At 59.8% G+C, this 14,722-nt stretch overlaps 1 protein-coding gene across 1 annotated transcript in view; it reads left to right on the top strand.

Moving 5' to 3' along the window:
- Positions 1–3,877: 3,877 nt before the first annotated feature.
- The window catches only part of AHNAK (AHNAK nucleoprotein), a 33,328-nt gene continuing 22,483 nt past the window's right edge, over positions 3,878–14,722 (top strand). Inside the window, 3 exon segments of the mRNA XM_034646216.1 lie at positions 3,878–4,051; positions 14,138–14,237; positions 14,517–14,673. Of these exon segments, the coding sequence (XP_034502107.1) occupies positions 14,517–14,673 (157 nt within the window). The 5' untranslated portion in view covers positions 3,878–4,051; positions 14,138–14,237.

Below are 14,722 nucleotides of genomic sequence, written 5' to 3'. Positions count from 1 at the left end.
CGGGGAGTCTGCTTTCAAAGAGACTGCAAACAGATGGCACACTTGACTTCCTTGCTGGGATCACAGTTTAAAAGCCATGATTACTCTCTGAGCAGTCGGCGTCTTGTCTTCCCTGTAATACTCTGATTTTAGAGAAGGGGACTGTGGCGAGGAGGGAGGGGAAGGGGAATCCCCTGGCAAGGGGCCTGCCCACAGAGCTCCCTTTGTGGTTACTATGGAAACGGGCATAATAGGAACAAAACAGAGGCACGTCGCCTGGCAACAGAGAAGCCCAAGGTTCATCACACACACTTTGCGTGTACATATCAGGGAACCCCCGGCGGGGGGTGGTGGGGGGGCGAGGGAGCAAAACTTCTGGGGAAGCTGGGGTATCCCAGTGATGACGAGTCCTACGACTCACACCTAGCTTTGCCAACGAACCTGCAGGCCCGCCCGGCGGGCTACCCGGATACCTCTGGATACCTCGGAAAGGTGACTGAGTGCCAGCAGGAGGCCTGAAGTCTTCCCGGACCCCTGGGTAGCCCTTATTTTAACAGAGGCATTTGAAACCTTCAGAAAGAGAAATGTTTCCTTTGCAAAGTTGAGACGGGGCGGGGATCCTTATAATTAAAAAAATAGTTTGTGTTTCTGTGAATGTGTGTTGGAGGGTGAGGCATCAGTGTAAAAGACTTGGCAGAAAGATAATGTCCCATTTTCCCGGAGCATAGGACCTGCAAGGAGCTCAGGATACGTTTCCTTCAGGACCAAGCACTGTGAGGGCAGGGGTTCCATCCTGTCGGGTTCTGTATCCCCTGCACCACCACCACCAGCACCGTAGGCTCGGGGCCTGGTGTTGGACACACAATAAATGTTCCTGCAGCCGCAGGACAGGCCTGTAAGTGGGGAACTGCTCCCTGGAGGCTGAGAGTAAAAGGAAGTGTGGGGTTCAGGATGCTGTTGTGAAAAAGACACGGGCTTTGGGGCCAGTTATCCCTGTAGTTCGTTCGTTCGTTCATTCATTCATTCATTCATTCCACAAAGTTCTTCCGTGATTGCTATATGCCAGCCACTGCTCTAGGCACAGGGGAGACAACAAAGAACAAGAAAATCCCTGCCCTCAGGGAACCTAGATGCCAGTGGGAGTTTGATTCCTGCTTCTGAAGGCTGTGTGCCTTTAGGTGAATCACTAACCCTCTCTGAGACCATTTCCTCCCAGAGCATGTGAGCATTAAATGATCTAACACGTGATAGTGCCTGCCCTGGCCTGAGACACAATCACCATTACCGTAGCTTTGGGGGGTGAGGGGGCTACAACAGTGGGAAGAAGGAGAAGGGTTGGCAGAAACTTCCCAAAGAGTGTGTGTCTCCATTTACACCATTGAACATTGTTGAATATACTCCCTTCCCCTGGGCCCAGGAAGCTGACCTAGGAAAGCCCAGCAGGCACGGATACTGGTTTGTTTGTTTGTTTTTTTACGGGGCAAGGGTCTAGGTTACTCCTCCTCTAGGCTCCTAGCTCCGAATGTGGAATGCGGCAGGAGCCAGGCCCCAGGACCACCCCCCACCAGGTATCTTGGCGCTCCTACTTCTGAATGGAGTATCTGGACAGTAATCCCTGCTCCTTAGCTGCTCCCCAAACCAGCCTCTCCTGCCTTCTTCTCTGTTGACCAAGAGGGTGGCCAGAGCAAACAATGGAGCAGAGAAGTTGGCCCTGAGCCCAGGACACTAGCCTCTGCTCTTTCACTCCTGGGGGGCTGACAGAGCCCATGCCGCAGGGAGGGCACAGGATCCCCCACTGTTCCTTTCCCGCTCCAGCCCCTCCCTCCGAACTCCCATCGCCCTTCTGCAGATCCCCTGTGCCTCTGTGGCACATGTCAGAGCAATGTTTCCGAAAACCTAGGTGTAAATCCACTCCCATTTAAATCCGTCCTGGGAAAACTTGCACTTTCAAGGAACCAGGTGATTCATAAAGTTAAAAATCCTTTGGTCAACTGTTAACAGTGGTTACTTTTGGGGAGAGGGACTGGGTGGGGGAGGAGGGAGGCATTTACTTTTTATCGTTCTACCTTTCTGTATTGTTTACATTCTTCACCAGATGGAGGCATTGATTTTATTCAAAAAATGTCAACAAGGATTATCTGACTTGCAGCATGACGGTCCACTTTAGTTTCTCTGTTTTCTTGCTCCATTTGTTAAACGCTGAATAAATGTTATTGAAAATGAAATAAGGATCAAAAAGCCATTTGAAAAGGAAATCATGAGCTCTCAGTACTTAAGTTTTTAAAAGCATCCCAAAGTTGAAAAGTTTAGATGTTTTCTTTAAATAAGGTAGGTTCTAGAAAAGGGGTTTGGAACAAAATGGAGGCGGTGCTTCTTTTGAAAGCCTGGGTTTGTGATGTGTGTGGTGGGACTGTCTCTGCCGTGGGTTTGAGTCCCTACTATCTGGTGCCTGCGTGTGTGTGTGTGTGTGTGTGTGTGTGTTTGAGAGAGAGAGAGAGAGAGAGAGAGAGAGAAGCGGGGAGTGAGAGGACGCCCTTGCGCACAGGAGCAAGTGAGAGAGACAGAGAGAAGGCTGGTGCCCAAGTCTCTGCTTTGTCTGTCTCTGCATGTCTATGCCTGTCTGAATGTCTACACATGTGTCTCCACCTTTCTGCGCCCATTGTATGAGTCTCTGTACAGCTATGGCTCCCTTGCTGTGTCTTCCCTCCCCCATGGCCTGTGCTGGTAACTGGACCTGGGACACAGCCCCCAGGGCTGGCAGCAGAGTTGGCTGCTGGGTATTTTTAGCCTGTAAACATGTTTGCCATTTCAGAGGACAGGGCCGCAGGTCTCAGCCCCAGCCCACTCACGATCTTGCAGTGAGGGGGTGCTCCTGCCTGGAGCCAGGTCTTCGCAGGGCCCCAGCCTGGGGTCTTCCTTCCTCAGCATTTGGGAAGGAAGGAAAACTGCCTTGATGTGGGTCATGGGTGGCCACCTAGGAGGGAGGATAAGAGGATTTGTGGGGGAGAGAAGAGAATGGGAGTGTGGAAGGGAGGCTGGGTAGCCAGAAGGCCCCCCGCACCCCATCATTAAGCTGTTAATAAAATCTCATGGAGTTAGAAGTAGCTGTGGGAAATGGCAGTAAATTTGGAAACGGCGTCCTTGCAAGTGGGGAGGTGGGGGAGGGGCTCGGGTAAGAAATGGGTAGGTAGAGGCAGGGCTGGAGCTCCCGCTTCTCTCAGGAGTCCGCAGAGGAAGGTGGGTGCCGGCCCGACTCCCGTGTCGCTGCGGCGGCGGGAGCAGCACCGTGGCGTATGGGGCACTGGTGACTCCACGTGGGCACCCTAACTCCAGGGGTGGGGCCAGCGTCTACAGACCGGTTTTGAGGGTGGAGGGATTGAGGGGGCCCTCAGAAAGGGGGGAGGCGAGAAATGGGCGCGGCTGCATGCAGCTTGGGAACCAAGTGAGGAAGCTGAGGTTTGGGACGTGAAGTGTAGACGCCTGGGTTGAGAGAGAGCTCAAAGGTCCGCGTCAGGCTGGAGGTCGCGGCCCAATCACCCTAGCCCCCCAGCCGCTTTCTGAACCTCTTGGTCCGTCTTGCCAAATGAGCTGATTCGCAGTTCCAGCTGGGAGGATGAGCCGCAGGGAGCTTCGAGGAGTTTCTGGTCCGGGAGACCACACACTACAAACGTTGCGGGGTAGATCCAGGCGCAGGCCAAAGCAAGGGGCGCTGCAGGGGGGCGGGGTAAGGCAGCCCCTCGGACGTGCGGCGCCCCCTCGTGCCCGTGACCCCCCGGTGCCCGCTCCCGGGTCCGTGTCGGGTCGGCTGGCTCGCCCGTCCCAGCCCCACTCCAGCCCCGCCCGGCCCCGCCCTCTCCGCACAGCTCAGGGCAGACCCGCCCGCCCGAGCCGGAGTTACAAGAGCCGCCTCCGCGCGCGGGGGCCCGGCCACTCGGAGCAGCTCCGCCGCGGGGACTGCACCGCCCGCCCTGCCGGACCCGCCCCGACCCGGGCTCGCCGCCTGCAGCAGCCGCAGCACCGCGACCTGGGGCCCCGCGCGGGCTATGGCTGTGCCCGGGGGCTGAGCGCGCAGGTACGGGCATCGGGCGCACCGGGGCGCCGCGGCAACAGGACTCCGAGAACGGGTGAGGGGAGGTGGGCTGCAGGGCTTGGACGAGGCGCTTGGGCCGGGCGCACTGCGAGGATTCAGACAGTGTGGAGCAAGCTGGGCAGCCCGGGGCCGCGCGGGGAGGCGACGCGTCGCGCCCTGGGAGCCAAACTCTGCCTCCGGAGTTGGGGCGCAAGTTGGGCCAAGTTGGAAAATCGCTCCGAAGCGTGTTTTGCTCCAGTCCTTATTTCTCTCTAGGGCTGACTGTAGGTTCTATTGCACGGCACGGCGCCCGGTTCCTGGCCTGGGGGCTCCCGTATGTCCCTGTCCCATCCCCTCCTTCTCCTTGGGGCGGTGGCTCAAGCGCACGGCTCCCGCTCCTATTCCGTGTTTACTGGAGAAGTTCCCGAGGTCGCTGCCGCGGCCCGTCGGCCCCTCCCGGAGCCCCCGCACCCCCGCGCCCCCTCCGCTGTCCCTCCCCGCTCCCCACACCTCCGCCTCTAACTGTGCGTCCGGAGTCCTCCCGGCCCCACCCAGTTCTGTACCACCAGCCTCTCCCTTTCTCAGCCCCCCTCCAGCTGCCCCGCCCTAGTCTGGGTCCTCTGCGTTCCCCGCTCCAGAAGTCTCCCTTCTTCCTCCAAGGCCCGGCTGCCCAAAGTTTGCAGCGCGCCTCGGGGCGGGACGGGTGGGAGTGGGGGTGGGGGGCGTAATTAGGGAGATTCCAGTGCTGGGGTGGGCGGGGAAGGGGGGGGAACTGTGCGGCGGGCCCGGCCCTCGGCACCGCCCCTTCCCTTTCGGGGGCGGTGCGTTCTCCCCCACCCCACTCCCAAACCCGTCGGGGCGGGATGGCCCCCGCCCCAGCGCCTGGCACTGCGCCAGCGGCCTGAGGAATGCGGTGGTTGGAGCCGCTGACTAATTCAAACCAGAACTCGGGGAGGAGTGGTGAGGGGCAAAGGGGCGGGGGAGGCAGGGGCTGTGTGTGGGAGGTGGGGGCAGGAGCCGGCTCCGCGCAGAAGGAGGGCTTCGCTGCAGTCTCTAGAATCCTCCGCTCGAGCCGCGCGCTTCGGGAGACGGGGTTGGGGGACGAGGTCCTGCCGTGGAGTTGGAAAGGCAGAGTGCTTAGGGTGTGTTCGGAGAGCCGTGTTATGTAAGGCTTTCCCGTGCGGGGAGAGGGTGTGCAGTGTGTGAGGGCCTGGCCCTCCCTCCCCTGGCTGGCCGGGGCGCCCCCTGCAGTGCCAGGGCCCGGGATGTGGGGGCGCAGCCCTGGGCGGCGCTGGCCGCGAGGGACACGTGGGGTTTGAGCAGGCCTGGCTGTGCCCCCTTGCGTGGGAGGGGAGCCGAGTGGGCAGATGGGGCAACTCACAGCCCTAGCTGGGCGCCCGCACCAGGTGGGGGACGGCCCTGGCGCCTTCGCACAATGTGGCCGCAGAGAATCGTGCGTGGTGCGTACTCTCGCCTTTCGCTGGGTGTGGCTGCAGATCGGTGGTGGCGAGTGCCCCCAGGGAGCCCGCGGTGTGCTGCCGAGAGCCCTGCTCTGTGGAGTGGATTCATGGGAAGGCAGGGTGGGCTCATCCCCTGGTGTGGGGTCCTTAGAGAATGACCTGGAATTTCGGAGGAAAAAAAAGGACTCGGATATTTACCTCTGTGTCCCCAGCACAGCGCTGGGCTCCCAATAATTGGTTCTGAAACAGTTTCCTGTGTTAGAATCCAGCCTCCGCTTGCAACTTGGAATTGACCTGCTCTTCCTTGCACAGTCCAGCACTGGTAGGGGCTGGGTTGATTTTAGGGGACCTAGTGATGGCATGGGGGCTGGAGTGGTAGGTGAAGCCATGGGGGGGAGGAAGAGATTGAAGGTGCTTTGGAAGGCATTCTCAGGCCTCCACACCTTTGTTGCATCTAAAGTCGGGGACAAATTCTGCTTTCTTTGCCCTCTTCCTCTGCCCCGCCATGAGGGAAATCCCTGGGGCAGGGTGTGGCACTCACTTCCTTTCCGAAGCGGAATGGGGAGGCTTCCTTCTCCTTGACCCAAAGGGATGATGGGTTGGGCCAGCACATGGTAGAGTGTGCAGAGTGGGGAGAAGGCGCTCCAGGCTTAGGGGTACCTCCTTGCTCTGAGGGGTGAGCTGTGGTATGAAGGAAATGGGGTGGGGCGGGGAGGGAGAGGACCTGGGACTGTGAGAGCAGGTCTAGCAGAGGGCACAGGGTCTGCAAGCTTCAGAATGGGGATTGGAGGGTGTCTAAGCCCCTCTCTAAAGCCTCGTCCTGAAGAGATTATAGGCAGGAACACTGGTCATCAAACACGGACACATAGGGTGCCACGTAAGTCATGTGGGGCTTCATGCTGGGGATAGGGAGGCCCTTAGCAGTGATTCAGGGGTCCTGGTCTGGGCAACTCCTGGAAGAGCTAACCCCACAGAGCTGGGGACTTGCAACAGCCAGACTTGGTTCAGGGTGACGAGGCTACAGTCCAGGGCCCAGGGTGGGACTGGAGAGAGTAAACCCACGAAGACTGGTGGAGGGAGAAGGCCAGCATCAGACAAGGGCAGGGAATGGGCTGGGGTCTCCGGAGTCACCTGAGTCCCAGGGAGGCCCTGGGTGGAGGTGCCCAGGCGCTGCCAGGCTAGATTTGGCTCAACTTGGAATTGGCTGTGTGGCGCTGGTGGAGACACTACGCAGAGCCTGAGGAGCTGGTTTGAGAGGTTGGGGCAAAGCTGTGGGGGTGGAGGGGTGTGTGGGGCTCTGGGGTGTGGTCACCACCTTCCTCAGAACTTGGGAACCGCCTGGGGACAGAGAGAGGCATACCGGGAGAGCTAGTCCTACACTTGATGGGAACTCTCCCACTGCTGGCTCTTCCCCGCCCCCCCACCACTCCCCAACGCCCCCAAGTTTCTCTCCCTGGAGCTGGGCTGACCCTCCACCTGTGTCTGAGGAGAGGAAGGGAGGTGGCTGCTGGAGAAGGTCTAGAATGTGCTGGTTTCAGTCAGGTGCTGGCGGTGGCCGCACTAGGGCCTTTGGCTCTCTCTTCCTCCCCCATGTCCCCCACGGGCTTCATCCAGGCTCCCAGGGAGCTGGCAGAGCCCTGCTCTCTGACCATCCTGCCGGGCTCCCAGGCCTTCCTGGGCAAGCTCAGTTTCCTCTGTGCGTGTGGCCAGGGGGCAGGGGCAGGGGGCTGCATGGGTGGGCCACAGTGGGGCTTAGCAGGAGCCCCTCTTCCTCACCCCTGGCCTCAGTGCCCAGCAGGAGGACTCCCGGGCTGTTGCAGCTGGGGGTCTTGCTTGCGTCCAGGTGGCGCACGGTGGCCTTGTGTCCCTGTGACCACTCGTGTCATAGCGGTGAGGTGTGTGTTGTTACCGGTGAGAGGACGTTCCTCTGGCTGCGCCCGGTGGTCCTGGGTGTGTCCCTCTGCTTGCTTCTGGGGCTTATAGGCCAGGGGACCGCAGTGGGACTCCGCCCAGCGGCTGTAGGGAAGGATGGAAGTCAGTTCCTCCGTCCTGGACAGGTTCTGGGCCCTGGAGTTTGTATCCAGAGGCCCTCGGGAGGGTGAGGATAGCTCTGGGAACGAAGCCCTGGCTGAGTGATGCCGAGCGAGGCGCTGCACAGGGCTGGTCAGGGAGGGGCATCCTGCCCTGTCCCTGGGGGCCAGAGCGGAGGTTCTAGGGGAAGGGGAAGTGCCTGGAGCTGATCCCGGCTTCGTGGCCGGGCTGGGCTGGGGGGCGGCTCTTTGGCCTCGGAGCCGCGGGGCCTGGCCCTGCGCCCCTGCACTAGCGGGGCCTGACCGCTGGGCGGAGAGCTCGCCTGTGGTTGGGGAGTTTCTGCACCCCCCCCCACAGCTCCAGGGCGGTCACCTTCCACCAGGGTGAGACGAGGAGCTTTCTTCTTCACCACCCCTGTCCCCGTGGAGGGGGCCACCCTCAAAGATGGTGTCTTCATCCCAGCGGTCCTGGGGAAAGGCTGTCTCTTCCCAGGCTATGTGGCCAGGGGCGGGACTTGCGGCCGGATAATGGGCTGTGGCCCCCATCCCCTGTCACAAGGAGGGGAGTCCCTCTCGGTCATGGGAGGAAGAGGGAATCTCCCTCCTGCTGGAAGGGAGAATTTGGAGCTCGCTGGGGGGTGGGAGGAAGCTGTGCTCAGAGGGCAGGGGTGAGAGGTGGAGAAAGGTATAAGGGACCCAGAAGGCAGCTGGCCTGTGGGGTAGGAGTGGGGCTTCCCTGGAAGTTGAGGTGGGGGCCCCTGCTGGGGCTGACCCGGAGGAGAGGGCTGGAGTGACCGAGCTGGAGGAACTTCCTCCTGATGGGAAGTGTGGGCTGGGCCAGTGGCCCCGGTAGCCAGGGAGCAGGAAGACAGACCTGGGCGCACAGGTAGAGGGAGACACAGACCCTGGGCACCAGGTCGGCAGGTATAGGCGCCTTCCAACATGGGCAGGGCCCAGGGCTTCCCAGACAGGTGTCTGTTGGGAGCTAGTGAAGGCGGGGCTGTGGGCCTGCTCAGGGCTGGGAGGAGTGGGGAACGGGGTTGGGGAGTGTGTCTGGGTGCACGTGGTGTGGGCACGTCCTGGTGTGTCTTTCTGGGAATGTCTCTCCAGTGCCCACGTCGCCTGTGTCTTGCAGCGTGGTAGTCCTATTCTCCCTGATAATCCCACCCCCTCCAACACACTGCACGCCCCCTTGGGCTGTACCCCCCAGGCTGAGCTAAGAGTTCTTGACGGCAGCTTGGGCTCCTGGGGTTACCGTGCTGTTCTCCCCCAGGTAGAATAGGGCATGCTGCTTTCCAGACAGGGCTCTGGCCGCCGCCTCCATGCACGTCCGTGTGCAGGCTTGGGCCCCGAAGGGATGAGGGTCTGCCCTGTTGTGCCTGTTCCTGGTTCCCAGGGAGTGGAAGTATCTGCCTTGCCCTCCTGGTGCCTTTCTCTAGAGTGGGTCTCGTGTCCCCCAAGCCCCAGAGGGGCTTCACTTGCTGGGGCCCGAGAGAGTCTACAGGTGAGCTGGGGGGTGTGTGGCTAGGATTCTGACTCCTGGGGACACGGCCTCAACGAGTCCCTCAGATGCTGGCTTCCAGGATGCCGGGGACTCTGCCCATCCGGGTCTGCTGTGCCCGAGCTGTTGGCCAGGAAGTGGCTGGTTGTGGGCACAGGAGGCTGCTGGGGGCTTGCCCTCCCTCCTGCTGCCTGTGATACTTGAAAGGTGTCACAGCTCTCTGGGGGAGTCTCCGGCTGCTCTCTGGGTCTCTGGGTCCCCTAGAGGAATCTCAGCCCCTCCCTTTCTCTGGGTTTACGCCCCCTTCTCTGAGGCTTCCTCCAGCCATGTCTCCCTCTAGGTGCGCATGGAGGCCTCTCCATCTTCCTAGGGGTGTCTCTCCGACCCTCCTCCAGTATAGGTCCCTCTTTCCTGTGTCTCTCTCTGCATCTTTCTCTGTGGTTTCTCATCCTGTGTGTGTATTTCTTTCTGCCTTCATTCCTCCCCCGAGGTAGAGACTGTTTGCTCTCGAGTCGCAGAGTCCTGGAAGCCCGGGCTCGCATCAAAAACTCTGGCTCCCCCTGGGGCAAGTCATCTTACCTGGGGAGGCCTGTTGCTGCATTTCTAAGATAAGGACATTAATTATGAATCCCGTATGGTGGTCTGGGATCGAATGAGACCCCAGGCGTGGAACTCCAAACCCACCACCAGAGCATGGCAGAATTCTCTTTCTCAATCTGTTGGTGGGGGTTGCTCTCAATGCGGAGCCTTCTCTTCCTCTTTGCTGCTGGGTGTTTATGGGAGTAGAGTGCCCCTCTGGGTGTGTCTCCCTTTTCTTTGACTGTCCTACCCGCTCATCCTCGGCAAGTGTTCGGGACTTCCCCGCTGCTGGAGGTCTCTACCTGCCGTGTGAGTCATTTCGTTCTTCCTGGCTCGGGAGGTGCTTCTCCCCGGCGTGTGTATTTGGTGGGTCTGAACACTCCTGTGCCTGTCCTTTCGCGGGATAGGAGTCCCATGGCTGTTGGCGTCCTGCCCACGGTGGGTGGGGGCACCTCTCTCTCACTTGGAGTGTCGCTCCTGTGTCCCTCCTGTGCTGGGCGTATGCTCAGACTTGCGCCCCTCTGGTGTGTAGCGTGGGGTTTGGCGCACGGAGGCATGGGGGCCCGTGGCGTGGAGGGCTGCCTCTCAGGCAGGGTGCCTCTATCAGTTCGTGTCATCTTGACACTGCCACTGGCTGCAAGGCTGTTTTTGGCTGCAGCAGGAATTAGGCCGGGCCCCCTTCCTGGCTGACTTCATACTGGCTCTTGGGGGAGGAAGGGGCTCTGTTCCCTAAGGGCGGGGGAGGGGGGAAGATGCTTCTCTGGACGCCACCCCTGGCAGAGACCCTCTGCCCTGGGTCCCAGATCTGTCCGTGTGTCACCGCCACCCCCCCCCGCCCCACAGAGGTGGGGTAATTCCTCTTTGCAGGCTTTTTTTTAAAAAAAAATTATTTATTTATTTGAGAGAGAGGGAAAGAGTGCACACAGGAGCGGGGGGAGGGGCGGAGGCAGAGGGAGAGAAGTAGGGAGCCCAATGTCGGCTCGATCCCAGGATGCTGGGATCAGGACCTGAGCCGAAGGCAGACGCTTCACCAACTGTGCCCCCCAGGTGCCCCCTCTTTGCAGTTTTGAATTGACAGGACAGCCTCGTAGTTCTCTGGCTGCTTCTGGCCTCAGTTACGGTGTCCCCGCTGTCTCAGCCTCACAGATGGAGTGGACACACCGTCTCGCTCTTTCTCTGCCCTCCAAGCAGCCCTCTGCCTAGACAGTCCCCACTCCAGTCCCTCCCAGCATGAAGGATACTGTGAACCAGTGTCAGGTGGACCTCGGGCTGGGGAGCCGGCAGACCAGGGTTCCGGCGCCCCGACACTCTCCTGTCCTCACCTGTTTGGACCTCGCTGTCCCCATCTGTAAATCCCAGATAGTGCTGTCCCGCAGGGCTTTCTGCAGTGGTGGGAATGTCCCACATCTGCGCTAATATGGTAGCCCTTAGGTAGTGGCTGAGCTCTTGCAATGCAGCTAGTGCAGGCAATAAACTAACAATTCAATTTAACTTAATTTAACTTAATTTAAATTTAAATAGGCACATGTGGCTACCATGTTGACAGCATGGCTCTAAGGTGTCTTCTAGCTCCAAACACTTAAAGATACTTGGCTGAGTGTGCGGAATTCCCCAGAGTTCCAAAGACCCTCCTTTGGGTAGCTACAGGGCAGGGATCTCAGCCTCCGGGGAAGCCTGGCGTCACCTGACTTACGCAGGAGAAGAACGGCCCATCAAGGCTTGGTATGGGCTCCAAGGATGTGGGAGAGACTGAGCGCTGGGACTCAGATGCAGAAAACAGACCCTTCCCACCATGGTTCTCGAATCCCCCCTTAGCACCCCCATGTGCAGCCACCCGAATGGCCCAGAGCAGATGAGAGGGGAGGGGAGTTGCTCCTGGCTGTGCTGGAAGGAGAGCCTTGAGCCAGGGCAGGCGGGGCACTTGGCAGCCCCTCCTGGCCAGCAAGCCCGCGGGTGCCCTGTCGGGGCCAACCTGCAGCCCCCGGTCCAACGGCTCCTGTTCTCATAGGCTGTGGACACTTCACCACTCATGATGGCTTTCTCCCCTTCTTCTGGGCTGCTTGGCTTGAGGTGCATAGCAAGTCCCTCCTGAGCTGGGCTTCGGGGGACTCCTGGCCTGGGGCTCCATCCTGAGGAGCTGGCAGGGAAGCCGCCTGCCTGTCTCCCCTGGAGCCCCAGCACCCCTGGCACCGGGGGCTCTGGCCAACGAAGCACTTTGTTGATGGGGTTTTAGGCGTGACCCTTTGCATGTCTGGAGCTGTTGCAGCCTTGGTGACTCACTGGGGAAGGAGGGAGGGTGGGGCCGAGCTGTGGGCGAGGGTGAGCTGGCTCGCTGTCTCCGCCCCTCTCTGGCTCCTGGCTCAGGACCAGGATGCTGGGCAGAGAAAAGAGGCCTCCCTCAAGGAGGGAGAGTGGGGTGCTAGGCTGGTCGGTGGCCTCAGAGTGCTGAGAAACCCTGAGGCTGGAAGCCTTTTCCTTCCCTGCCCTGCCTGGCTCCCTGTCTGCAGGGCTGACTTCTTGGTGCTGGACACTGGCAGAAGCCACCTTAAAGTGGCAGCTTTGCTGTTTGTTGGGGTCGGTGGGACTTCCCACAGCGGCTGCTTGTCCGGAGGGCAAGAGGTGAGTCCCTAGCTCACACCCGTGCCAATAGGCCGCTCACCTATAGCTTGCCTCCTAGACAGCACCCACGTCATAAATACTGCATGTGTGAGTTCAGGGGGTGGAGGACCGGGGGTCTAAGTGCTGTCTTCACCCATGCTGTGCTCTTCCTGACACCAGATCTGCTAAGTGCCCATGAATTTCCGAGAGACGCAATCCTGTCCTTAGAGGCAAACTCTGACGCCTTCAAGAAAACTGGCAAAAAACAGGTTCTCTTTGCCCCGTTCTTTCCTTCTGTATTTCATTCCCCCCCCCCAGGAGGCTCCCAAACCTTCTAGAACATTCTGAGGCTACATGAGTCATGCCAGAGCACCTTGCTCATAATTTATATCTGGGACAGGAACTAAGTCTTTTAAATGTCCCCATCTGGCCCATGGAGCACATTTAGTAAATGCGGGGAGGACGTGCCAGTGAAGTTAGGTGACGAGCTAATGCAGCTCGGGGCTGGGCTGAGCCGTGTCTGTCCCTTGCTGGTTTTCTTGGCTGTGTCTGCTACAGTGTCCGACATGCAGGCGGCCGTTAGTATGCAGGTATTTATTGATCGGTTGACCCATTTCTGCACGTAAACAGCTTCAGGGCGGGGCCTTGGGTGAGGCTTTGCCTGAGTTTTAGCATCCCCCACGCGGTTTCACAGACATGCTTCTGGATGACTCTGCCCCTGGCGTTCTGCGTGGGCGGCTGTAGGCCAGGGCTGTACCCAGAGTCCTGCCTCGTGCCTTCCCAGGGCACCTCTGTAGCTGACAGTCATCCTGTGGCCACAGGGGATCTTTTCTCTGAGTGCCTGCACCTATGGGGGCCTGGCTCAGGGCTCTGCGTGGGCAGCTGCATGGGCCCTGACTCACCGTGTCCCCAAGGCGGCTCAGCGGCATTCAAGCCTCTGGGGCGTGGGCTGGCCCTGGGGGGCTGGGGCTTCTTTTGTTCAGCCCGCTGCACCTGGAGCTCCCAGCTGCTGAGGGTCTCCCTGGTCCTAAGGACCGTGTTCGATAGGCTGACTCAGAGTCACGGTTTGTCAGCAGGGGAGGGAGGGCACCACCGTTCCTGCTTTGTGGCCTGCCAGTTGCCTCCGGTGCTGGAGACCCTGGGAAGAGGAAGCTCAGGTGGGTTAAAGCTGCAGGCCTGATGTGGTGTCGGGGAGAGAGTGAGAGACTCAGAGCCCAAGGGTAGCGGCTCGCTCACGGTGGACCTCACATCTCAGTCTCTCCATCTGGAAAATGGGGACAGCAATGTCTCCTTCCTGCAGCTGTTATAAATAAGCTGGTGAGAGTGGGTGTTTTGTGAGACTCGGGTGCGCCTGAGCGCTCACACAGGCCACTCTGTCTCCTTCCGGCCTCAGGGAGGTCCTGTCTTGTCTCATTTTCAGGGATGAGGAGACAGATGTTCAGAGAAGTTGAGGGACTTGGCCAGGGACGCACATACAGCTGGGAGGATACAGAGCCAAGGTTTTTTATTTTATTTTATTTTTAAAAGATTTTATTTATTTATTTGAGAGAGAGAGAGAGAGAGCACAAGCAGAGGGAGAGGGAGGAGCAGACTCCCTGCTGAGCAGGGGGCCTGACGTGGGGCTTGATCCCAGGACCCCGGCATCATGACCTGAGCCGAAGGCAGACGCTTCACTGACTGAGCCACCCAGGCGCTCCTGAGCCAGGGTTGATCCAGGGTTTATATCTGAGTGTGGCCTCCCCTAAGCCCTCTTTCCGCGATGCCAGGTTTCAGAGTCCTGAATGAATGGAATTGGAGTAGGGGAAGGGTCGGGTTTCGGTGTGGCCGGAGAAGAGAACAGGAGCGCCCGCCGCCGTCTTTGCAGTCGGGGTTTTGAGCAAACCAGCTGTGAACATGAGCGTCTTTGTCCGTTTTTCCCTAGGCCGTGTGACCAAGATTCCCGACAAGAGAGACTGAGAAGAGAGGAAGGAGGGGCGGGCTCCTGGCAAGGCATCCGCTCCTGAACCCGAGTCCTGTAAAAGGTCTGTGGGAAGGGAGGGTGTGAGGGAGGTGAGGGGCCGGGGAGGGTGGGGACCCAGTGTGGGTGGCATCGGGAGGCAGGGCCCTGGGTGGGAGGGATGAGGGGTTGGTTGCCTCCGAGGTCGGTCGCAGCCAGTGTCCACTTTCCACGGGGACCATTTCCACAGCAGAAGCGGGTCCCTCAGAGACATGGCTTCACTCCCTGGGGCTTCACAGCACCAGAGATCCTCGGCTTTCTCGTCCCCACTCTCCTGAGCCCCCATTTCCTTACCTCATCCCAGATGGAGAAGGAAGAGGACACGACCCGGGAGCTGTTGCTGCCCAACTGGCAGGGCAGCGGCTCCCACGGGCTGACCATCGCCCAGAGGGATGACGGCGTCTTTGTGCAGGAGGTGATGCAGAATTCCCCTGCGGCCCGCACCGGGGTGGTCAAGGAGGGTGAGTCACCTCAGGGGGCGCGCTGGGTGCCGGGGTGGGCTGGCGGGGG

Source organism: Ailuropoda melanoleuca, chromosome 16 (genome assembly GCF_002007445.2).
Source record: "Ailuropoda melanoleuca isolate Jingjing chromosome 16, ASM200744v2, whole genome shotgun sequence".
In the NCBI taxonomy this organism is placed as follows: Eukaryota; Metazoa; Chordata; class Mammalia; order Carnivora; family Ursidae; genus Ailuropoda; species Ailuropoda melanoleuca.
This window is presented reverse-complemented; position numbering and strand designations above follow the sequence as displayed.